We start from the raw sequence: 26,546 nt of genomic DNA, 5'->3' as shown, positions 1-26,546 counted from the left end.
ATTTTCGGATTAGACTGTTTTGACTTGTTTGGCCTGTCTATCCAAGACAATGTGTTGCAAATTAATTCTGTTGTTGTTCCTCCAGACAGCATAACCGATTTGTGTCAACGATACAGTGACATATTTAAAGACGAACTAGGTTGTGCTGCGAACTTTGCCGCTCATATTACGTTAAAAGATAATGCTCAGCCTCGATTTTGTCGTGCTCGTCCAGTGCCTCACGCCCTCCGGGCACCTGTAGAAGATGAACTTCGTCGTTGGCAAAACAACGGTGTTATTCAACCCGTTTCAGCGAGCCAGTGGGCTTCTCCCTTAGTTATTATAAAGAAACCGTCTGGCAAGTTACGTTTGTGTGCTGATTTTAAGTCGACAGTTAATCCTCAGACTGTCATAGATTCTTTTCCTTTGCCTAGACCGGACGAGCTGATGGATAAGTTAGGGGAAGCTCGTTTCTTTTCCAAAATTGATCTCCGTGAAGCTTATTTGCAATTGCCCCTCGACGAGCAATCACAACAGTATTTTGTCATAAACACGTCGTTGGGGTTGTTCCGTTTTCTGCGTTTGCCTTTTGGTTGTGCGTCAGCTCCAGCTGTTTTTCAGCGTTTTTTGTCACAACTTCTGGCTAATGTGCCATCGTGTTGCAACTATTTAGACGATATTGTTGTGTCCGGTCGGACGCCTGCTGAACATTTCCGTAATTTGGAGTGTTTGTTTAAAGTGTTGTCTCAGGCAGGTCTACGTTGCAACAACGATAAATGTTCATTTTTCCTTACGGAGATGGAGTATCTGGGACATGTTATTAATGCTCAAGGCATTCATCCCTCCCAGTCACATTTAGCAGCTATTCGTGATTTGCCCGCCCCTCGCAATCTGCATGAATTGCAAGCAGTTCTTGGCAAATTGACATATTATATTAGGTTTATACCTAATGCATCACAGATTGCTGCACCGTTGCATCGTCTCCGCCGTAAGAATGTTCCGTTTGTGTGGTCAGCTGATTGCCAATCAGCCTTTCAGCAGCTTAAAGAGGCTTTATTGAATGATCGTTGTCTGGTCCATTACGACCCTAACAAGCCTCTGGTGTTAGCTTGTGATGCCTCTTCTTTCGGCCTCGGTGCTGTGTTGTCTCACCGAGTCGGTAACACCGAACGTCCTATTGAGTTCGCATCTAAATTGCTAAACAAAGCTCAGTGTAATTATAGCCAATTGGACAAGGAAGCGTTGGCTATTGTGTTCGGTGTCACAAAATTCCATCACTACCTCTATGGTAGACCATTCTATTTAGTAACAGATCACAAGCCCCTGACGTCACTGTTTCATCCGTCTAAACCAATTCCTCAGCGGACAGCTCAGAGACTACAACGTTGGGCTCTTTTGTTATCACAATACCAGTATGAGATACTGTATCGCCCTACAGCTCAGCATGCAAACGCTGACGCGCTTTCTAGATTGCCGATTGCTGCGGATGATGTCTTCGATTCCTCTGACGACTCTTGCCATCAGATTGACGCCGATGAGCATCAATCCCTCCGGGATTTTCCGATTAATTATCGTCAGGTGGCACGTGAGACAGCTACGGATCCTCATCTGAGTTTACTATTACGTTTTGTTCAACGTGGTTGGCCGTCCAAGGCCAAGGACATATCGGATCCTGTGGTTCGTCGCTATTATCCGCAACGTCATCTGTTGTCTGTTTCGCACGGAGTTTTGCTGTTACGCACCGAGAATGACCAGCTTCGTGTAGTGGTTCCCCAAGTGCTCCAATCCAAGGTCCTCGACTTGTTGCATCAAGGTCATTGGGGAGTGGTCCGCACCAAGCAGCTTGCCCGCCGTCATTGTACATGGATCGGCATTGATAAGCAGATTACGCAGATGTCTACAGATTGTTCGACGTGTGCCGAACACCAAGCTGCTCCGCCTCAACGCTCTTTCGAGTGGGCACGCCCTGCCGGTCCCTGGCAGCGAGTACATATTGATTTCGCTGGTCCATATTGGAATTCTCGTTGGCTCATCGTGATAGATGCATTTAGTAATTTTCCGTTTGTTGTGCTCATGCAGTCTACAACGTCTGCACAAACTATACAGGCGTTGACTTCAATTTTTTGTATTGAGGGTCTTCCAGAAGTTTTAGTGTCTGACAATGGTCCACAATTTACCTCTGCTGAATTTGAAAGTTTTTGTTCTGCCAATGGCATTCGCCATGTTCTTACTCCGCCGTTCGACCCTCAATCGAATGGTGCAGCGGAACGTTTTGTACGCACATTCAAGGATCATATGGACCGCCTTCGTGCTACGCAATCTCGTCAGCAGGCCCTCATCGCGTTCCTGTCGTCGTACCGGACCACGCCACGCGACGGTCCTTCGCCTGCGGAGCTTCTCCACGGCCGTCGTCATCGCACCCTACTACGGTTGTTGCACCCCCCGGATCGACCCGCCGCTTCTGAGCATCGCACGCGTTTTCAGCGCAACGACGCGGTTTTTTTCAGAGTTTTTCACGGTCGCCGTCGTTGGGAACGTGGTACCGTGATACGTGTCCAGGGTCGCGGTTTTTATACTGTTCAAGGTGCTACTGGGGTGCACAGGAGGCATCAGAACCAGTTGCGCCGCGCTGGCCGCCCGGATTCTGCCGCTCGTTCTTTGTCCACAGATTTGGTCCGCGGCGGGTTCCAGCCGCGCCTTCCGACTTCGCTGCCGCCCCCAGGGCAGCAGCAGCAGCCGTCGCCGCTACCACGCCGACAGCCCGTCCCGTTGATGCCTCCCGCGCAGCTTCATCCGGGAGCGCCCCAGGTGGTCGCTCCGGCGCCTGCGGTCCCTCTTCAGTCGCCACCGCCTTCGGAGCTGATGGACGTCGACCCCTCAGCCGGGCCGCCTTCCCAAGCGGTGGCTGTGCAGCCTGTCCTGCAGCCGCTTTCCTTGGGCACCCCCAAGGAGTCTGACACCGCAGCGCCTTGTCCGGCGCCCACTCAGCAGCCGTCGACGCAGCGTCAGGAGACGCTGCCTCTCTTCGTGGGTCCCGACGCCCCGTCGCGTCCCGTACCAGAAGCTGCGCCCGTGGTCACAGGCGTGCACCCTGACCTCGGTTTTCAGTCGGTGTTTCCCGAGGCCCCTCGCAGCCAATGCTGGGGTGCGGACCGGGGACTGCCACCGACAACAGTCTCCGCCCCGGTCTCTTCTGCTACGCCTGCGGCCAGACCCCTCCCCCGCCGTCGAAGCTCGCCACGTCATTATTCAACGACGGTGCGGCGATTTGGGGGGGAGGAGTGTTATATCCTAGCCAGTAATGTCACCCGAGCCCGCTGCCAAAAGGTTGGTAGCATCAAAGTCCGGACGCCGTCCGCATAGCAGCGCCAGCGATACAGGAAATCGCCGCAAGTCTGCGCGCGCCACCGCTGGCTTCTGGCTTCTTAAGCGCTGGAGTCGCGAGCGCTAGGAGTTCTGGATTCGCCGCTCAGTTGTATACTCGCCACCGAATTGTGTACTTGCCAGTCAGTTGTGTGTTCATCGCAGCAGAGTTGTTGTTTGTCGTCAGCCGACGCTGACCTAGCCGCTTCGACCCGAACTAGACAGATCTCTGTAGACACGGAGTTCACTACGGTGTTTCTGTATCTTCTATAATAAAGATAAGTACCGACTTTTATTTAATCAGAGTGTTTGGGTTTTCATCTTTCTGTTCACTGTTCCAGCGGACCCGTCGGCCCGCTATTAAAAGTGTGGCGGTGACTTCGTAAGCCGTTCCTACAGCGAATTGCTTGTCGCTACGAACACCGCCACAAAACTTAACATAAAAACTTTTTTAATCCTTTTTTACTGAATGTAATTATTGTAATATTTTCCTGTGTAGACACTTTGTCACTTCTGTACCTTCTGTACAGTTGTCACCTAAAGATGGCCTGAGAAGCCGAAAGCCAGTTCGTGCCAAATGAATATAATTTTGCAGAATATTAGGAAGTGCTTTCGTTTTGAATATTATTTCTAACTTTTCATCATCAAGTAACAGAGCACTAGGGATACGAAAACCCCATCTGTGATTCAGCTTGAAAGAAAATGGCGGTTCTCGGACGTAAGTGTGAAGTCAGACAAATAGTACACTGAGGAGCTGCAATTGGGGAGAGATCGATTTATGTGTTATAGTGAGTAGATAATCCTTTTGAACACCTGACTTGATGCGTCCTTGGTATAGTAACGCAAAAAAAAGTAACATGGGCGGACGTGGTTATGTATTATAACGCAACGGAGACACTCACCAAAGTCAATTTTTTTAAAGAATGCTGCCGCTTAAAACTTCGTGGACGTAAAGGTATGGATGTTGATTGTGGCTGGCAGTCGAAACGTATTGGGAGCTGCCGCGGCAAACGAGAATCGTTTGGAAGGCATAGACAAATCGTCGCGTCTGTGCCATACTTGAGTGAGAGAAGCTATGAAACGTAGAATGTCGTAGATGTTGATAAACTTACGTTCTGTGCAGAACTCTCCGGTGAAGCCAGGTCGGCAGACGCACCGTCCGCTGACGCAGGAGCCGCCGTGCAGGCACGGAGCTGCGCACCCCCCGCCACCTGCGCACACAGGCAGAGCGTCCACATGCCACCGCTACTCGCATTCCTCCTGTAAAACTCATTTTAGAGCTCAAAGTTGGCGTGAATTTGTAAAAGTTACAACGATATTAAGAAATTAATCCCACATATGCATACTGCGGCTGTACTGTCCACAAAAAAGACTATAATAACGCCTGCTATCGAAAGTGGATTATAGGGGTACAGAGGGAAATTTGTGACTGGATGGAGGATATCTTGGTATATTAGACGTAGAGTCTTCGACGGATGTAAGTAAGTTCAGGCATGCCTAGGGAAGAGTGCTGAGATCCTTGCGGGCAGGCGATGTTAATACTAACCTCAGTCTTTACGCAAATGATGCAGTTAACCTTGATAAGGTTTCAAACTAGTGCAAAGGCTATTAGCTTGCTTTAAATGTTCAGAAATGTAAAATTGTGCATTTCACAACACAAAAACTCGTACAATCAATGAGTCACACCTGGAGTGAGTCAACTGAAAGAATTCTTGGGTATAATAGTTTGCAGGTATATAAAATTTAGCGATCAGATAGGCTCAGTCGCAGGTAAACGAGGCCAGACTTCGATTCGTTGGTAAGATAGATGGAAAATGAAATCAGACTACAAAAGAGATAGCTTATAACACTCATGTGACTCGCCCTGGAATATTGCTCAAGTGTATGTGCAAGTACAAAATTGTCAGAGGCCTCTTTGACGCATGGGAAAGCGTCACGGAGATGCTGAAAAATCTGAATTGGCTGATGCGTGAAGGTAGAGGCAAACTATTTCGCGAAAAGATACGTTCGTAGTTTCAAGAACCAGCTTTAAGTGAGGAATCTAGGAATATACCAAACCCCCTCCCAACGCCTTCCCCCCCCCCCCTCCAAAGTTTCCCTCCTGCATGGAACGCGAAGACATGAGTAGACTAATTACAACGCGGGGAAGCGTTTAAGTAATCATTCTTCCCGCGCTACGTACGGGAACTGAAAAAAACCCTAATAAGAAGTACACTGGGAAGTACCCGCTCCCATGCACTTCACAGTGATTATGTAGATTCTGTACAAGTGCAGCAACCTTCCACAGGACAATGTTATGGAAACAAAGAAACAGTATACGTATTTCAGTCTGGGATATTGTCCGCTTGGCTGCTTCGCTTCGAACCCATAGTTTTGTATACTGACCGCTGCAGATACGCTATGCTAGGGTGAATACGTTGTGCTAAAGTACCATAGACGCTCTATGTTTCTTCTTGTGGTATTGCCTACCTGAGTAATTAGTTTTGAACCCACATATCAGTGCTACGGTCTACTACACGTCACTGTTGCCGTCTCTAATTTGTTTGTATTGAGAACTACTTTTCTCCTACTTTACTTTCCTGAAGTACTTGTACCTACAAATTGTTTGCAACTACAGTAACATCTTGGTTACGACACTTTGTATGTAATGCCTACCTCTACTTAACGATGTTGTTGTTGTGGTCTTCAGTCCTGAGACTGGTTTGATGCAGCTCTCCATGCTACTCTATCCTGTGCAAGCTTTTTCATCTCCCAGTACCTACTGCAACCTACATCCTTCTCAATCTGCTTAGTGTATTCATCCCTTGGTCTCCCTCTACGATTTTTACCCTCCACGCTGCTCTCCAATACTAAATTGGTGATCCCTTGATGCCTCAGAACATGTCCTACCAACCGATCCCTTCTTCTGGTCAAGTTGTGCCACAAACTTCTCTTCTCCCCAATCCTATTCAATACTTCCTCATTAGTTATGTGATCTACCCATCTAATCTTCAGCATTCTTCTGTAGCACCACATTTCAAAAGCTTCTATTCTCTTCTTGTCCAAACTATTTACCGTCCATGTTTCACTTCCATACATGGCTACACTCCATACGAATACTTTCAGAAATGACTTCCTGACACTTAAATCAATACTGGATGTTAACAAATTTCTCTTCTTCAGAAACGCTTTCCTTGCCATTGCCAGCCTACATTTTATATCCTCTCTACTTCGACCATCATCAGTTATTTTACTCCCCAAATAGCAACAACGATAACATTTGCTAATTTCCATTTCATTAGCCCATGTTGTTTTTTCATTTTCGCGATTACAGCAGAACTTGGGATCTTGTGTTTTCTTGACGGCGCATTGTTATAGCATCTTTAGCAAATTTAGCTGTCAATTCATTGTTATAAAAGACGCATTGTCACGTTACCCACACAACCTTATTAGTTTAGAAGATGTCCTGTAACCGCTCCATGCATTAAAGGGTTATTACAGCTTTACACCAAATGGCTTTGTAAAATCACTAAAGCCGAATGCAAGTTTGATACTATTACGATTCTTTCCTCTGTGAACACCACCACCGAAATCCGTGCTTCTGGAATGGCTATTAGTTGTGCTGTCTGGAACTAAGATTCTTCAGGTGGTTTTCTGCTTTCAGATTTATGTAGACACAACTTGCAACGGCTGAGCTTTCCGGACAACCTGTAAATAAAGAGGCGGGTTCTCGTATATAATTATCCTGAGGTGACAAAAGTCATGGCGATATTCACATATACAGATGACGGTATTATCGCGTACACAAGGTATAAAATGGCAGTGCATTGGCGGAGCTGTCATTTGTACCCGGGTGATTCGTGTGGAAAGGTGTCCGCACGACGGGAATTAACAGCTAGCTGAAACTAGACGCATGGGACACTCCATTTCGGAATGCTTTAGGGAATTCAGTGTCAATAGTGGGCCGAGAATACCAAATAACGGGCATTACCTCTAATCACGGACAATGCAGTGGGCGGTGGACTTCACTTAACGACCAAGAGCAGCGACATTTGCATAGAGTTGTCTGTGCTAACAGACAAGCAGCACTGCGTAAGTAACTTCATAAATCAATGTGGGATAAGCGACGAACGTATCCGTTAGAAAAATGCGGCGAAATATGGCGATAATGGACTACGGCAGCAGACGACCGAGGCGAGTGCCTTAGCTAACAACACGACATCGCCTGCAGCGCCTCTCCTGGGGTCATGACCGTATCAGTTGGACCCTAGACGACTAGAAAACCGTGGCCTGGTCGGATGAGTCCATTTTCAGTTGGTAAGAGCTGATGGTAGGGTTCGTGGGTGTCGCAGACAACACGAGCTCTCAGCAAGGCACAGTGTAAGCTGGTGATGGCTCCATAATGGTGTGGGCTGTGTTTACATGGAATGGACGGGGTCCTCTGGGCGAATTGAACCGATTATTGTCTCGAAATGGTTATGTTCGGCTACTTTTTTTGGATGCTATTTGTGTACTTCATGTTCCGAAGCAACAATGGAATTTTTATGGAGGGGTAATGAACCATGTCAGTAGGTCACAGTTGTTTGCGGTTGGTTTGAAGAACATTCTAAACAGTTCGAGCGAATGGTTTGGCCAGACTGACCACTCGACGTGAATCCCGTAAAGCATTTATGGGACGTAATCGAGAGGCCAGTTCGTACAAAAAATTCCGCATCGGTGACACTTTCGCTGTTATGGGCGGCTGTAGAGGTAGTGCAGCTCAGTATGTCTGCAGGGGACTTGCAACGACTTGTTGAGTCCATACCCTGTCGAGTTGCTTCACTACATCGGGCAAAAGGAGGTCCGACGCAATATTAGGAGTTATCTTACGACTTTTGTCAGTCCCGTGTATGTGTCCGAGTAGGTAGTACCCAGGAAAGTTACACCCCTACTTTTCAGTGTCACTAGAGACAGGCGTTTTGGGGTTCCATGGTACGGCTGTTTTACTCGGTTACATTTGTGACTCAATCTTAATTACCCATGACCGGGAGTTATAGAGCACAGTGGTAAGATGCCGGGCACGGAATTCGAGAGGAAGTCGCTTCTTATCCCCATTTGATCATCTAAATTTACGTTTTCTGTGATTTTCATAAATCATTTAAGACGAATGGCGAGATGATTCCTTTGAAAGTGTAAGGATGATTTCCATCCCCATCCACCTGAGTGCGAGCGTGTACTCCTTCTGTAATGAATAATTATCTCGTTGTCGACGGGACGTTGCATCCTAATTTTTCTTCCTTTAATTATGATAATGACCATGAAAAGGTTAAACAAGTATTTAACAAGCGTCTTACGCGTACATACGTATGCTGTTAGCAAATTATAGTACTCTGTTTATTCCCTTCGACGATTTCATGCAGATCACAGGTACAGCTATATTAGATAGAAGTGGAGACAGGAAACTAAGTTGTAGTAGTTCCTGGCAAACCACTTTATGTGTCTATTAGACAGGGGTTTTTATATGTTAATGAAAAAACCATGATACAGACAAAGAGCAGTCAATCTACTTGCTAGTACAGGCAAACACGCACATCGACTGCAGTGTGTAAGTCTGTGGTGACAGCCACAATCCTTTTATTTCTCTTAAAGTATTTATGTTTGGTCATCTTATAAGTATGTTAGAATATCGTTGATAGCCAATCATTTCTTGCCTGGTAGCCATCCTTTGTTTACGACCTTTCATCTAAGAGCATACTAACATAACTGGCCTTTTGAAATCGAGGTTAGTATTCTGTTTATCGTGTTATTTAATAGACATTTATCTGACTGTTTTCAAAAATTTAATTCGTATGTGCTACAATCATATAGCATTTAACAAAACAAGTATGCACTGTTTTATTCTGGCTTCTAGAAACCTTATCACTTGGCAACGTATGTTTCGCTGCAGGCACTGTGCTTATCCTGTATAGAAAAGCCCTTTCCTACAATATCTTCGCAAAAGCTTCTAATAAATATTTATCTGGTTTTCTTCTTACGTACTTAAAGCGTAAGGTGCAGCAACAGTGTTGGTGACGGCCGAGGCGGCCGAACTGTTCTAGGCGCCTGTCAATGAACAAGAGTGGCAAGATGTTTATAGTGCCAATAACACAGATGATAAATATAATGCTTTCCTTAACACATTTATCATGGTCTTTGAGAATTGCTTTGCATTGGAACGTTCTAAACGGAGTACTAGCAACAATAGGCAGCCCGGGTGTCTGACTAGTGGAATAAGGACATCATGAAGAACAAAGCGGGAGTTATATCAAAATGTTAGAGGTAGTCTCAATCAAGCCACAGTGGCCCGTTACAAACTGTATTGTAAGGTGTTTGAAAATGTTATTAGGAAGCAAAGAGTACGTGGTATGCAAATAGAATATCTAATTCACAGAACAAAATTAAAACCATGTGGTCAGTTGTGAAGGAAGTGTCTGGTCAGCAGCACGAGGTCAGTGATACAAAGTCAGTTCGTAGTAAAAATATTTCTGTTACTGATAAATCAGATGTATGTACAGTATTTAACAATCATTTTCTAAGCATTGCTGGTGAATTAAATAAAAAATTTACTCTTTACAGGGAATCATATAACTTTCTTGGCAAATGCCTTTCCGAGATTGGTGTCTGAAATACTGGCTAAAATGGCTCTGAGCACTATGGGGCTAAACATCTGAGGTCATCAGTCCCTCTGAAATACTCCTCTGTGATACAGACAAGGGGGAGATTGAGTCAATAATTAAATTACTGAAGATTAAGGACTCTCTGGATATGATGGAGAGCCTAGCAGAATATTGAAGTAGTGTGCTGCCCATGTTAGCCCTGTAATTAGACATATTTGCAATTTTTCCTTTAGGAATGGTCAGTTTCCTGAACGATTAAAGTAGACAGTAGTAAAGCCGTTTTATGAAAAAGGAGAAAAGGATGATGTAGACAATTTTAGACCTATTTCTAACAAAAGTTATCGAAAAGGCTGTGTATGTAAAGATAATTGATCATTTTATATCACACGATTTGCAATAAAATTTACAGTTCGGCTTTAGAAGTCGTTTAACAACTGAAAATGCTACATTCTCTTTTCTCTGTGAGGTACTGGATGGGTTACCGCTAGGCGTATTTTTTGGTTTAACTAAGGCGTTTGATTGTGTTGATCACAAAATATTGCTCCAGAAGTTGGACCATTACGGAATACGGGGAGTAGCTCACGATTTGTTCACCTCTTACTTTAGCAACAGACAGAAAAAAGTCATTATTTACAGTGTTGAGAATGGTTGTGATGTGGGGTCTGAGTGGGTTACAGTCAAGTGGGGGGGGGGGGGGGTCCCAGGGATCGGTGTTGACGCCACTCTTGTTCCTTATTTATATGAATGATATGCCCTCTAGTATTATGGGTAACTCTAAAATATTTGTTTGCTGATGTCACTATCTTGGTAGTAAAGGATGTTGTGTGCGACATTGGCTCGGTTTGAAATAGTACAGTTCATGACCTAAGTTCATGGCTTGTAGAAAATAAACTAACTCTAAATCACAGTAAGACTCAGTTTTTATAGTTTCTAACATGCAATTCAACAAAACCTGACGTTTTAACTTCACAGAATGGGAATATGATTAGTGAAACTGAGCAGTTCTGTTCAGATGGATAATAAGTTGTCATGGAAAGCGCAAGTTCAGGATCTTGGTGAAAGACTTAATGCTGCCATTTTTACTATTCGAACGGTGTCTGAAGTGAGTGATTGTTCGGCACGAAAATTAGTCTACTTTGCTTATTTTCATTCGCTTATGTCGTATGGTATTATATTTTGGGGTAACTCTTCCCATTCTCAAAGGATATTTTTGGCTCAGAAACGGGCGGTTCGGGCAATAAGTGGTGTAAGTTCACGAACCTCTTGTCGACCCCGGTTCACAAGTCTGGGTATTTTGACATTGGCCTCTCACTATATATATTCCTTACTGTCATTTCTTGTCAACTACATTAGCTTATTTCCAAGAATAAGCATCTTTCACTCAGTTAATACTCGGCAGAAATCAGACCTGCATTTGGGTCTGATTTCCTTAACTCTTGTGCACAAACGTGTGCAGTATACTGCTGCACTAGTATTCAATAAGCTACCATTCGAATTCAAAAATCTTAGCAGTAATCTAAACTGAAAAGTTTCCTCATGGGTCACTCCTATTCTTTCGAGGAGTTCCGTGAAAAATTAAGCTGATTCTTTTTGTATTGTTGATTGCGTTTACTTAAAATTATAGATTGACTTTTTTCGAGTTCATACACATTGTACCACATGACAGCAAGAATTCATTTCTAATACATTTGACTGAATATTAACACTGAAATGAACCCAACAGCACACAGCGGAAGAAACGGAAGAGAATAGTAAAATGTGTGATAGGAACATTCAACAGTAGTCACGACGAATAGCTTAGCCAGTATGGCCGGGTTACTGAATCACCGTTTTAGCGGAATGTGAATGTCAACCACCGCTAAACAAAGGTGTACGACAGGTCTTACTTTGATTGATGCACACTCCGACGAATAGCTACCGGTACCCGGACACAGTTTTGCTTCCACACCGGCAACATAGAGGAAAGAGAACTCGAACGTCTTGAATCAGACGCCACTATTACGTCCGAACGCCAGTAATCTTATGGAGGCCCCGTCCTCACTAGGCATAGACTAGAGCGTCGACAACGGCCGCACTCCCCACTGCCGGCCTTGCCGTCACCCCCTGCTGCAGAGCACACAGCGCCCCCTTGGAATCGCTAGTAAACAAAGATGGCGCGTGGCGGGAAGCGACATTAAGAGGGAGACGATTCGAACTGTGAGGAACGCGCAGTTCAAATACATATCCCGAGACCATTTTTCAAATATCCTGTATACTTTGGCTCATTTGTGATTAGTTCATCTGATATACAATGTCTGTTTCTGCAGCTAAAGTTTCATCTCTGATTGGATCTTACATTTTTATCCTGCGTCGGCCATTTATCTCCATCTACATTTGCTGTTATTTTCTCGGACCGAGCGAGGTGGCGTATCGGTTAGCACACTGGACTCGGGGTCGAGAGGGAGACAGATCAGATGCGCGTCCAGCCCTCCGTGATTTTTCTAAATCGCTTAAGGCGAATACTGGGAAAGACCGTGACCGATTTCCTTTCCCATTCTTAACCAATCCGAGCTTGTTCTCCGTCTCTAATGACCTCACTCCGACAGGACCTTAAACTCTAATCTTCCTTCTGTTTCTTTTATTGCCTCGGTCTGTTCATGTTTGCTTTGCCTTCGCTGTTATTTTACTCGAATTACGCACGATTCTCCTATGACTTTCTTACTCGTAATCATCGGGCGAGGCGACGCAGTCCTTAAGTCATTGGACTCGCTACTGAGCCGTGCGTGGCTCGTGTTCCCGCCATTACGTATTTTACACCCCGTTTTTAACGTACTTCCACCTTACTATGTTAATTTAAATTACTACTGTCACTGAGTTGCTGTTCTGCCTGACTGTGAGCGGCGCTAGCAGCGCGTATCGATTTATTCCCTCTCGTAGTATCTTTGCTCGACTGCTATTACTTCCCGCTCGTTGTCTGTTGTAAGAGAGTTGGTCGCAGTTCGGGTCGCGAGTTCCGGTCGGCCATTCAGTTGGAAGGCGTCTGGAGCGCAGTCGGGACCTGCCAGTCGGGGAGTTGCAATGCAGCACTAGTGCAGTCGGGTTGGAGCAGCAGTGAGGTCTGCGTCGACATGGCTCGCCCGACCGTTGCCGCCAAGCATCCCTTGAGCCGGGCCACGGTCTTGGTGGATCGTCGGTCGGTAGTCCTACCGGACGACGCAATTTGGCTCGCCGATCGTTCATAAGTCGGCTGTGTTTATGTGTGTGCATCGACTCCCGATTTGTCTTCGTATGTGCTTAGTTACTGTTGGATATCGTTCAGGTCTTCGTGCAGTGTTTGTCAGGTTGTGTGTGACCTGATTTCCTTTGACAAGTTATTTTAAATGTTATCGGCATACTGGCTCTGAGAGGTCGGCCATCTCATCGGGCGACGTGTAACTGGTTTTCTGAGCGCTTCTGGGCCCCTTCAGTTACCATCTTGTGGAACTTGGACCGGTCCTTTCCTGGTGCAGGGATGTCGCTTAGCCAGTGGGCGTGTTTCCTCTGCACGGTTGCGTCCGAGCCAGTATTTCCGGCGCTACAGTCTGGAGCCACGCGACCGCTACGGTCGCAGGTTCGAATCATGCCTCGGGCATGGATGTTTGTGATGTCCTTAGGTTAGGGGACTTATGACCTCTGAAGTCCCATAGTGCTCACAGCCATTTGAACCAGTATTTCCGCCGTCGTGTGTCTGGAAGTGAGTGGGAGACGCACCAGCAGTGCAGTCGCGACGGAGCAGCAGTCGCGATGGACCAGCAGGCAGTCGGTCTGTTGCTGCGGACCAGGGAAAGTATCTCCGCGTGGTGCAGTCGCTGGGTTCGCTGCCGGTCCCTCTGCAGTGTCGGAGCGTGTGTGGAGCTCTCCGATCGCTACGAGTTTCATGGCTCACCGACCCAGGACGTCAAAGTTGAGTGTGGTTTTAAGTACACAAGCCTCGTCCATTCATGTTGTGGTTCGTTTCGGTAGTTCGCTGTTGGGGAGGTTTTCCTGTAACCAACACCGAGTGTTTGTACATATTTGATTGTGGATAATTACGTCTGTAACATTTTCTGTTTGAGTTCTCACGTACTGATTGATGGGAAGCAAGTCGTTGTGTCGGTCGGTCCGTGGCTGTCCCCTGGTTGGGTTCTGACGCATCAAGTGTACTTGGGCTCACCACCTGTCTCGCCTGAGTGAACGACGGCGGACCGACCTCCCTGGAGTCTTCTGAGTGCCACCGGTGTTTAATTATCTGTCGTCAGCTACTTTAAGGATTATGGTTATTTTTTCTTTTTTCTTAAAAATTTTGGCAAAATTAATTCTTAAATTTATCTTTCAAGCTTAAACATTACGGCCTTCTGCCTTTAAAAGATTATGGTAATATATTTTAAAATTTTAAAACTTAATTGTGGCCTTCAGCCATTGGAATTGCACTTTGCATATGTTTGTTCTATCTACTTTGCTGTGATTTTTTAAAAATAATTTTTTTGCTATCTTAATTGGATTTTTATCTTGTTGATTTTTAAGATTTCTTGTTGTTAAACATGCTGGCCTTTTGCCTTTAAAGGTCTATGGTAATGTATTCTGAAGTTTCGAAATTTAATTGTGGCCCTCAGCGATTTGTGTTGCACCTTGTATATGTTGCTTTTTTGGGTTTTAAATTAGTTTATTGCTATCTTAATTTAATTTTTGAGTTTTTAAGATTTGTTGTTGGCATTCTATCTTTAAAGGTGTATGGTAATATATTCTAAAATTTTGAAATTTAATTGTGGCCCTCAGCCATTTATATTGCACTTTGCGTATGTTGTTTTTTGAGTTATTTTATTTTTATCTTAATTGGATTTTTATCTTATCAAGATTTCTTGTTGGAGGCCTTCAGCCGTGAAAGAGTTGCATTCGGTAAAGGTCCGGCTATGCGCCGCTTTGGTTGTAAAGGTTATTAAATTATAATAAATGACAATTAGAAGGAGAAACTGACCTCAACCTTTGGCCCTTTCCACAATCCTGTTACCTGTTCTGCTCAGCGGGTTTAGCGGCGTATCAGCTACCATGAGGGAAATCAGCCGTGCCCTTCTCAAAGAAACCATCTTGGCGTTGCCTGGAGCGATTTGGGGAAATCAAAGAAAACTAAATCTGGATGGTTGGACGGGTATTTGAACCATCATCCTCTGGAATGCGAGTCGAGTGTGCTAACCATAACGCCCCATTGCTCGGTCGCATTCAGGACGAGCGTGGATCAGCTCCTCGTCTGTCCATTGATGTAGCATTCTCAACACCGACGTTTTTGAGATTCCCGATTCTTGCGCAATTTGTCTGCTACTGACGTGCGTATTATCCGTGACAGCAGCTAAAAAACCTACTTGGGCATCATCATTTGTCGCAGGTCGTGGTTGACGTTTCACATTCTTCCTGTTTCCATAATAACGTAACTATCCGGCGCACGGTCCGAACACTTGGATGATGTCGTTCAAGATACCGAGCAGCATACAAAGCACACACCCGTTGGTAATTTTGATCACAATAGCCATACATCAACACGATATCGACCTTTTCCGCAATTGGTAAACGGTCCGTTTTAACACGTGTAATGTATCACGAAGCAAACACCGTCCGCGCTGGCGGAATGTTACGTGATACCACATAGTTACACGTTTGCGACTATTACAGCGCCATCTATCACAAAGCGAAAAAAGTGGTACAACTAAAACGTTCTTATTTCTTTACTTACTGCACGAACATGTAATAAAAAATGGGGTTTCCTAGTTAAAGAAAATGCAGTTGATATCCGTCTGACCTATGGCAGCGCCATCTAGCGGCCCAACCATAGCGCCATCTGGTTTCCCCCTTCAAGCTAGACGAATTTCGTTCTTTGTAGTTTTTTCGTTTGATGCTTATTTCGTGAGATATTTGGCCTGGTCACTATCAATGGAGCACCCTGCATACAGCCAATAAAAGTAAAGCAAAAAAAAAAAAAACAACCTTTTGTAGCCACTAGCTCAAGGTCGTCTCTCAAGTGCTTCGATTTTTTCTTTCGGGTGCGTCGAAAGTCCACTTCTAATGTTGTACTTCCAATTAAGAAAGTAAATTTATGTGGCATTATCGTCTGGGAAATCACGAGGGGTAGGGTAAGCAACTAACTTTAAAGATTTTTCTTACATCGTGCACAGAGGCATCTTTCATCTACGACGTGAGAGAATTGTTTGCTAAGTGTATCTTTTGAGTTCCGATTTTAGATGACTGTAATATATATGTGTGTGTGGTATGGTGTCATATTTGAGTTGTGTGATGAGAAAAGGAAGAGATCCGGTGCCGATACATACTTTACTGCTCTCGAATAGCACCAAGGTGAGCACCGCGCTTCATTCCGGCACGTCTCCCCTGAATATTTCAGCCACGACGAGGGTTCAAATCAGCTTACTTTTGAGTCGAGCGCCACTAGCCATTCCTCTCTGTTCTTAGTGTTTGTGAAACACGCTGAGGTGACAAGTTACGGTATACCTCCCAGCATCGTGTCGGACCTCCTTTTGCCTGGTATAGTGCAGCATCTCGACGAGGCATGGACTCAACAAGTCGTTGGGAGCCTCGTGCAAAAATATTTAGCCATGCTGCCTCCATTTCTGCCCATAATTGTGAAAGTACTGTCGGTGCAGGGTTTTTGTGCAAGAACTCATCTCTCGATTATTTGCCATAAGTGTTCGATAGGATTTATTTCGGACGCTGTGGATGGCCAAATCATTCGTTTCAATTGTCCAGAATGTTCTTCAAAACAATAGCGAACAATTGTGGCCCGGTGACATTGTCATCCATAAAAATTCCATCCTTGTTTGGGAATATGACTCCATGAATGGCTGCAAAGGGTCTCCATGTAGCCGAACACAGGCATTTCCAGTCAATAATCGGTTCAGTTCGACCAGAGGACGCAGTCCATTCCATGTAAACACATCCCACACCATTACGGAGCCACCACCAGCTTGCACAGTGCCTTGTTGACAACTTGAGTCTATCGCCTCGTGTGGTCTGCGCCACATTCGGACCCTGCCATCAGCTCTTAGCGACTGAAATCGGAACTAATTTGGGGCCACGGTTTCCCAGTCGTGTGGGGTCCAACTGTTATGGTCACGAAGCCAGGAGAAATGCTGCAGGCGATGTCGTGCTGTTAGCAAGGGCACTAGCGTCGTTCGTGTGCTACCATAGTCTATTAACGCCAGATTTCGCCGCACTGTCATAACGGACTCGTTCGTCTTCGTTCCACAACGATTTCTGCTGTTATTTCACGCAGTGTTGCTTGTCTATTAGCACTGACAACTCTACGCAAACACTGTTGTTCGCGGTCGTTAAGTGAAAGCCGCTGGCCATTGCGTTGTTCGTGGTGAGAGCTTGTTATTAGGTATTCTCGGCACACTCTTGACTCTGTGGATCTCGGTATATTGTATTCTCCAACGCTTTCCGAAACCGAATGTCCCATACGTCGAGCTGCAACTATCATTCCTCGTTCGATGTCTGTTAATTCTCACTGTGCGGTCTTAATCGTGTCGGAAACCTTTTCACATGAATCACCTGAGTAAAAATGACAGCTGCGCCAATGTAGTATCCTTTTATACCTTGTGTGCGCGATACTACCGCCATCTGTAAACTTGCATTTTGCTACCCATGACTTTCGTCACGTCAGCGTACATCTGCATGTTAAGCCTTAACATGTTTTTTGTACTTCGATTGCTACCACACTTGTGTGCGGTACTCTGTATGGAGTTGAGCGTATGTTCTTTTTTGGCAGAGGGCAATGGCCACCTGTCCAAGAAAATTGGTATCAAATGATTAGTGCATCAATGCGCGTCACTTTACCTTGATTGAGGATACTAATTTTAGCGCTAGTATTAGTACCTCTAACGGATGTCGATATGGGATCCTACCCGGTCAGCAGCGACACTAATCAGAATGGATCGCCTCCAAAGAACGCAAGGTTCTGATACTAAGGCTGACGACGGTGCGTAATACGTATACCTACTAGGCGTCTGGAAGCCGACACATGGAGTGCGCGAAAGCTATTGGTTGTCATAACGACGATTGTATTTTGGATCTGGCTGGTGGCTGAATTCTCATTACGAATATTTTATGTGTTTACTGTGGGCTTTTCTTCTCGTACTGGATTTGATTTGGCTTACGATTTTTGCTGATCGTTCGCCCTCTTAAGGAAACTCAACGATCACATGATTTCGTGCCTGTCGCATTATAGTTGCCCTAATCATGCACGTACCTATTATGCAAATAAATATATAAATGTTTCGTGTGAAGTGCAGATCGCCCATAAAAAAGTTAAGTCAGTTTCATACTCAGAAAATGAGAGTTGGAGGTATGAATCCCGCATCGCCATCTTATGCAAAGTCCTAGCGAAGGTTGTTTTCCTCCGATCCGTTATGAAGTGTCATAAATGTATCTGTGTCGTGTGGTTACTGTGATAAACGTTTGTACTGTGTAGTGTTACACTGTCATGGATGAAGTGAAGGGAGAGGGTGAAACTCAGTGACAGCGCAAGCCTACTTCCCTGGAGTAGAACCACGGGGATCGCCAAGCTTAACGTCCCCATGCGACATAGGAATCAACATAAAAAGTGTCGCATATCTTCACCTACTGAGGCACTACGAAGAGATTTAGAATTTAACTCAGGAGACTGGCGCAAAGTCTGGGGATCAGGAACTGTTCGGCGCTACCTGTCCTCTTGCTGGCTAAATGCGAGCGGTGAATTTTTTTTCCAGGAACTCCTAGTCGAGCACCACCGCAGAGACGTGCGAAAACGATCTCGGCTAAGGAGGATCATGTATAGAAGGAATATTTAGCTGGATAAATATCAGCACTCGTGTATTAGGAGAATCGAATATCTATGAGCACTAGGTTTGAAGTGTATGGAAAAATGGCTGTAGACTGAATTCTTATGCAGAACATATTGAAATATTAGGCGTAGTGGAATAATGCGTTGATGGAAATTGAAATTGAAATTGTTACTCCGTGAACAGCTTGACCGAACAGAACTAAACTAACATTGCAGTGTTTCCGTATTCGTGGGATGTGTTGACTGAAATCTAATAGGTTTGCTAGCTTATATCCAGTATCTCCCGTACAGGAAAATAGTGTATGAAAAGTAGTGTGAGTACATGTTGATTACTGAGTATGTCTGATGTTAATGTAACGTATCAAATACAGATCGTAATGCAGCGTGTCTAGTGGACATGCTCATACAGCTAACCGCTATCTTTCGAACCATGAGAAAGGTCGAATCATTGGGTTGAGGGACATGGCAGCACGATACCGACATATCGCTGAGTCGTGTACGGCTCGCGTTCTTGCCGTTCATAACTTGACGTCATGTGATAGCGGTAGTGGCGTCTCGATTCCTTCTTGTGTTAATGGTGCCACTGAGTTGCTGGTATTGTATCTCCACGAGTGGCAGCAGCAGTGGTTATCGATAGCCAGTACCGTGGTACCATCTTTGGAGAGACCTCTAGTATTTCCGGGTGGTCGTGTTTCGAGCAAGATGAGTTGGGACGGAGCAGCAGTGAGGGCCGGACAGCCAGTACTCGCTCGACCACTGGCGACACACATGCATTGTCGACGGAACGATGTGGTCGCGAGAGTGCACGACCACGTCAAGGACCGGACTCAGCGAGATTTAGTTGAATGGACCGTCATATTCTAGTAGTGTAACTTTCACCTGTGTGTGTGTGTGTGTGTGTGTGTGTGTGTGTGTGTGTGTGTGTGTGTGTCCGCCCGTCGAAGTGCCCTTATCGCTATAAGTCTAAGATGTCAGTCCACGATTGATACTGGGATCTTTTCCATGTCTGACTTGAGTGGGGACGACCGTTGGTTGGTCGTTCGGTCGGTCGCCGCAGCGAACGACGTGCATTTGGTTGTCCGACCGCATCTGGAGTCTCTGTGTTTGTGCCGACATATAATTCTTCAGTGTTATTCGCAGTTACTGGTTTTAATATTGTTTGAGACATTGTGGGATTTTCTTTGCGGATCTCTGTGTATCTTGTGTGGTTTTAATGTCCAGTTACTGAAATGCTGCCTGAGTACTGGTGCAGACAGTTCGGCTTCGGACGGAGCAGCGAGGTCCGCAGCATGAGGGCAGGCCGGTACTGCTGGCGGCGTGCAGGCACTGTCGGACTGAAGGGCTGTAGCCAACGAGTGAATCCAGGACGTCTGAAGTTGAGTGAGCCGTGTGCAGTACTGAAACCTCCACTGTTTGAGATCGCGCTGTTGTTTGCGTGTTGCTGCTCCCAGGGTCAGTGAGACCAACTGCAACAAGTGGAGTCTGTCAGGCTGGCAGAAGCTATTAGCCACCTTCTACTCCTTGATGTTAGCTTGGTTTTAGTATTATTCTCCAGCGGTATTCTCTGCCTTGTGGCCGCTAACGCCCCAGTTACCTGTCCTGGAGGTTAGCGTACTTTTCCGGCAGTGTAGCTTTCCTCGTCCTGTTGATGCTGTCGGACACAGCTTGTAGTTCGACAGCCTCTTGAATTGTACTGTGCATATGTTTTTGGGAGGTCTGCCTTGGTTCTAGTGTTTCCTTCGACCTTGGGTGTGTTTCTGAAGACGTGGTGCTGTCCGTCTCTTCGCCTTTGCCGGTGTACCGGCCGTTGTACCGGTGATCGGACGTTAGTGTGAGTTGCCATCCTGTTACGTGATTACAACTCTTGGCTGCCTGTCTCACCGCTTACACAGCTGTAATCACCTCAGTTCGATGAAGGAGCACTGTCTGTGGATCACTCCATCTTATTTGGACAAGTTGTCATAATTGTTTAAAATTTACCCTAATGTTTTAATATGTTATTGCCTTCCCCACTTGAACTTTCGGCCTCCAGCCGTTAATTGTTTGTATCACTGCTTGTGGCCTTCAGCCGACAAAATAATATTCAGTCTTGTTTTAGTGAGTACTTCAGCCGTTACTACAACTTGTTACAGTTATTAAGATTTTTAAAGGGGTTTTTGGTATTTATAACGTGTAAATGTCCACCATAGTGGTAATTCAGGCCTTCGGCCGTTGTGTATTTTTGAAATTGCTTCTGACCTTCAGCCGACGAATAATTTTGAACCTTCTTAATCAGGTCTTCAGCCGTTGATTGTGTGCAACATTGCTTGTGGCCTTCAGCCGATAATAACTTGCAATTCTTCTAATAAGGCTTTGAGCCGCCAGAGTAGTAAAATCTTTAAAATGATTGTTGAGAGTTTTGTTTTTTAAAAACGTAAAGTGTATGTGTTATCCGTGCTACCAACGGTAACTGATTGACCCCGTCCACACCAATCCTGCTTTCCCTAAGTTCCACGTTTCAATCGTACAGACAGTTGAGTTTAGTGCGTTGACTGCAGAGGACGCAGGACAATCGGGTATCGAGAACAATAGGCGTGGGTCCTTCCAGAACTACACTACAAGATCTCACGATCGTTCCAGGGTTCTGACGAATAAACTGATGCCACAGCTGTAATCCTGGAGGACGTACAGGCAGAGTGTCGCTACGAACGGTTGTGTTCGACATCTCGAGTTCCCCCGACACCACACCACAGATAACAGAGATCTGAGAGATCAGGGCTGGGACCCAGAATGGCACCGAGTGATTTCCGGCGATCAGATTGTGCCAAGAAGGAGCGATTCTCGAGACACATACTCCTGGAATCACGGTTTGGGGAACAGGTGAATTTAACAACAGTATCGAGTTGGTAATTGTTAAATGAAGGTTTGTTAATATGCAGAAAGAGCGGTAAACCCTGACCGAGGCGCCGAATAGCAAATTATAGTAGGCCAATGTGAGAACCCACACAGCAGTTGCACGACAGATGCCTTGCGGAATGTACGAAACTTTGACTGGCTTACCTAGTCCCCTCGTTTTCACTTGTAAGGTATGTCAGGGATTCGATGGGAAGACGTTTACCTTCATACCAGCCTCCCAAATTGCTGTTAATTGTAACTGGGAGCTGTTTGCTCCTTGCCACAACGAGCACAAGGATGTGTTCGTGTCCCTGTTGAAGACAGCGCATACGGACGGTGACGGTGGACATCATTTCCGAATGAAATGGAACTTAACTCATGTCACGAACGTCTCCTCAAAGTTTGATAAATACTGGACTTCTGGCTCCTCGTACTCTGAAATTTCCCATTTCCCTGAGAATACGTCAGAGAAAGCAGATCAGTAACTGCATTTCGGTATCGATGTCAACGTAGTAAAGAGGAGAGCCACAGGAAGCGGCGTCGTGCGTGCACAGAGGCGCGCGTGCCGAACAATGCGGCGCCAGCAGCCTCATTTCCGCAGCGCGGCTGCGCTGGGTGGGCCTGGCAGGCAGGGCCGAGGCCGCTTCGGCACAATGGAGAGCCGCGCCCAGCGCCAGAGCGCGCGCGCCGACCCACGCACCGCGGCCGGAGGGGCGGGAGCCAGCGCCGCGGACTCACGAGTAGCTCTAGCTGTCTTGTTTAGCATCTGATGGAACACACGGTATTATCGCAGTCTGACATTTCTAGCCGCGACACTCACTGTTATCATCTGCCGGCTGAAGACATATTAGCGCCCCAAGGGACAAGAAAACCACTCGTCAGTTAATTTCAAATGGGCGATAAGATTAATGCTCGTTTTTAATTCTTGTCCTACTTAATTTACGGAATAGTTTACATGTTATTGCGCCCCAAGTGTTAACAAAATATTAAGAGACCCGAATAATCGAAAAACTAATGTAAACAGACCCAAAACTCACGACTGACACGACACAAACTTCAATGTCTTCACGAAGCAATGTTCTTGAAATTCCACATACAAAAACTGGTGGCAACACTGCCGTAACATGAAGGACGTGTGTCAAATGGCAGGCGCGCTGTCTGTGGCTGATAACAGGTCAGGTGAAGTAGTGCACTGAATAGCGACAGCGGGAGGCCCGCTCGAGCGCCCAAACGGATCGTCACTGCAGCCTACCACTACAATTTCTTGTGACGGTATCTTTGTCCTACACTGAGAAGAAAGCAACGACGCCATGAAGCGCTGCATTCCATCGTCCTTCGTGTCATTGCACCACTATGCCAGACAGTAAACCCCACAAACGCTTGGGAGTGGGAGATACTGGAACATCGGAAATATTCGCCCGATATGTCTCCGTTTGATTACGACCTGTACACACTACAACTCAAGAAAAGACATAATCTGTGCCATAGGGCGGTCCTTGCGAGTCATCGACTGAGGTGGACTCACTGACAGTATATGATGCCTGACATCTACGTGGTGGAAGGTGTTTGAGATACGGGGCGATTACATTGCAGGCATGCGTTACAATGAACGTCTGTCGGTAAGGTCTGGTATGAATTATGACAGTGTTGCCGCTACTTTTCATCCAACCCATGTGAGTGCAACTTAACCCACTGAGAGCAAGAGATTATACACACAGTATTTCATCGATGAAAAGTATTATTCCTGTTGATGACTGTTCTTACGATTGGAACTTTTTTTGACACGGAAAAGTTTTGTTCACTGTTGCACTTTGTTGTGGATTGGCAAGACAGCCAACCCACTATGAGAGGAAGCCGAAAGGCACTCGCTTTAGCTCACGCAGGCTGGCGTGAGGTCTGGAACAGGTCAAGGAAATGAGACTAGCAAAAAAAGGACGTAGCTGTGGAATACTTAACTTTAATCCATAAATGGTGAACATCGCTCTTGACGGTACATGTTTTACAGCATCAATAGTAACTGGTAATGGCGCCTTGCTAGGTCGTAGCAAATGACGTAGCTGAAAGCTATGCTAACTATCGTCTCGGTAAATGAGAGCGTAATTTGTCAGTGAACCATCGCTAGCAAAGTCGGCTGTACAACTCGGGACGAGTGCTAGGAAATCTCTCTAGACCTGCCGTGTGGCGGCGCTCGGTCTGCAATCACTGATAGTGGCGACACGCGGGTCCGACGTATACTAATGGACCGCGGCCGATTTAAAGGCTACCACCTAGCAAGTGTGGTGTCTGGCGGTGACACCACACACTTCACTCGACATTCCAGTTCACAAATACCTGTTTAATATAATTACATCTTCAAAAGACGATTGTATAGAAAAATTCGGATGACTGTGTCTCTGATGTAGCAACAATTGTGAATTCTGGAAACATCCCCTAGGGTGTGGCTAAGCCGTGTCTCCGGAATATCCTTTCTTTCAGGAGTGCCAGTTCTGCAAGGTTCGCAGGAGAGCTTCTGTAAAGTTTGGAAGGTTGGAGACGAGGTACTGGCAGAAATAAAGCTGTAAGGACGGGGCGTGAGTCGTGCTTGGGTAGTTTAGATGGTAGAGCACTTGCTCGCGAAAGGGCAAAGGTCCCGAGTTTGAGTCTCGGTCCGGCACACAGTTTTAATCTGCCAGGAAGTTTCAATTGTGAAGTAGTTTCTTTTGAATCGGGGAACAGTGTTATAGTTTTTGCTCTTTCATTATCACTCCTGTGTGTTAGTTTTCTCTTCAGCTGCAGTTACGGTGGCTTATCTGACACGTAAAATGATGTAGCTACTGCGTTCCATACCAGGTGCCTGTTTCACGCATTCATAAACTCCTATACTTCGAAGTGTTGCGAATTAAACTTCGCGCTATTGTGTAGGTGTACGACGTGTTAATCATGTCCTCTAATGTCCACTATCTATTTCTTGTTCTTAAAAAGAAATGTTACTCTTCAGTAAATATCTGTACGTTACAAGAAGGTCTTAACTAAACCTTCCTGGAATGTGCTGTTTCATACCTCTTGTAGTCCTTAGGGAACCTAAACATTGGCAAATTTCGTATCTTCGTTTTGTTACTGCTACAATTTATTGAGGTATGTACGTTCCCTTTTGTGCAACCCGTGTTACAGATCAATATAAACGATACCACTCGCACTCGCCGGTTATCGCATCAAACAGTGCCGCTCACTGTCTGCTTGGCACAGCAAAAATGAGCAGGAGTGGCGCGACTGTGTGTGTTTGACTGTGATCTCATTATAAATTATAGTGGAGACATAAAACCATAGTTGTAATGAAGTACAATAGATTAGACTTTAATTTAATGTCTAATGCCAGTCAACAACATCCAGGGTCAGGACATTGTCCGGATATGTTGGTAAAGCACACTCCTGCGCAATATGTCCCTGCATTACTTCATGGTTTGTACAGATTCTGTGTGTTGTCTTCCATTCATGTCAGGGCAGACGAAGACTGCTGGTTACATGTGGGTGTTTGGGTCGGTTTCACACACATGTGTTGATCGAATCAGTGCGCTGGATCCATATTTGCGTATATCAAATACTTCAACAAGAGGTTTTGCAGCAGTTTTTATTGCTGGTTGTTTAGATTGTAGCATTTCAGATTTAGCACTTAGGTTATAGTCATAAATGAGAAATTCGTGGTTGTCCATTATGTTCTTGTACTCATGTAACAAAATTTCCTGCCTTCGGAGTTCAGATGGAGAGATATGACTTACTGGGGTTCATAAATTACTGCACAATGGAGAAACGTTTGCGTGACTTACAGTTGGGAGCCAGTAAGTTGGTATATTCTTTAGGCAGCCTATGATCGTTCACGTTGTTGTATTGCGTTGTACGTTGAGCTTGCTGGTACGATTGCTGTTCAGTCAAACATGAGCACAATATTCTGCTGTTTTACACACGAATCCAAATGCACAGCAACTGTGCATTGCAATTGTTGATCCTCTGTGGTACCATGCTTAATCATTGATTTACCCATCTCTTTTCATTTTCGCCAAGTTTTTCTGTTTAGAGCTCTCGTATGGTTCATTACTTCAATGAATAGTGCGGTATGTGGGGCTGGACCTTTAATAAAGAGAAATTTTATTCTGCGTACTTTTATGGGGGCTCTCATAATATTCCTTTCAACAAGGGGCACAAAGTTATAAAAGTTTACCTTGCAAGACAGCATCTTTGAAAAGACTGCCTTCGAGAAAAGGGTTTAAACCGATTAACGGACACTGAAGATGCGTGCCATAAAGAATGGCATGGTGAAATGTGGATAGCGGATTTTATGTACAATCAGTTCCACAAGAAAGTATACGTCATAATTTTAAATGTTAACGTCCGCAGCGACATCTCTTGTAGTGATCTCGATTCTATTATCAGTGCGCTACTGCGCAGTGTATACACTCCTGGAAATGGAAAAAAGAACACATTGACACCGGTGTGTCAGACCCACCATACTTGCTCCGGACACTGCGAGAGGGCTGTGCAAGCAATGATCACACGCACGGCACAGCGGACACACCAGGAACCGCGGTGTTGGCCGTCAAATGGCGTTAGCTGCGCAGCATTTGTGCACCGCCGCCGTCAGTGTCAGCCAGTTTGCCGTGGCATACGGAGCTCCATCGCAGTCTTTAACACTGGTAGCATGCCGCGACAGCGTGGACGTGAACCGTATGTGCAGTTGACGGACTTTGAGTGAGGGCGTATAGTGGGCATGCGGGAGGCCGGGTGGACGTACCGCCGAATTGCTCAACACGTGGGGCGTGAGGTCTCCACAGTACATCGATGTTGTCGCCAGTGGTCGGCGGAAGGTGCACGTGACCGTCGACCTGGGACCGGACCGCAGCGACGCACGGATGCACGCCAAG

At 45.7% G+C, this 26,546-nt stretch overlaps 1 protein-coding gene across 1 annotated transcript in view; it reads right to left on the bottom strand.

Moving 5' to 3' along the window:
• Positions 1-26,546, bottom strand: part of LOC126412131 (fibrillin-2-like) — a 675,186-nt gene that overhangs the window by 446,063 nt on the left and 202,577 nt on the right. Inside the window, exon 6 of the mRNA XM_050081574.1 lies at positions 4,455-4,553. Within this exon, the coding sequence (XP_049937531.1) occupies positions 4,455-4,553 (99 nt within the window). The remainder of the gene's footprint in view (positions 1-4,454; positions 4,554-26,546) is intronic.

This window comes from Schistocerca serialis, chromosome 7 (assembly GCF_023864345.2).
Source record: "Schistocerca serialis cubense isolate TAMUIC-IGC-003099 chromosome 7, iqSchSeri2.2, whole genome shotgun sequence".
Lineage (NCBI taxonomy): Eukaryota > Metazoa > Arthropoda > Insecta > Orthoptera > Acrididae > Schistocerca > Schistocerca serialis.
The sequence above is the reverse complement of the archived record's forward strand: the minus strand, read 5'-3'. Positions and strand labels throughout refer to the sequence as shown.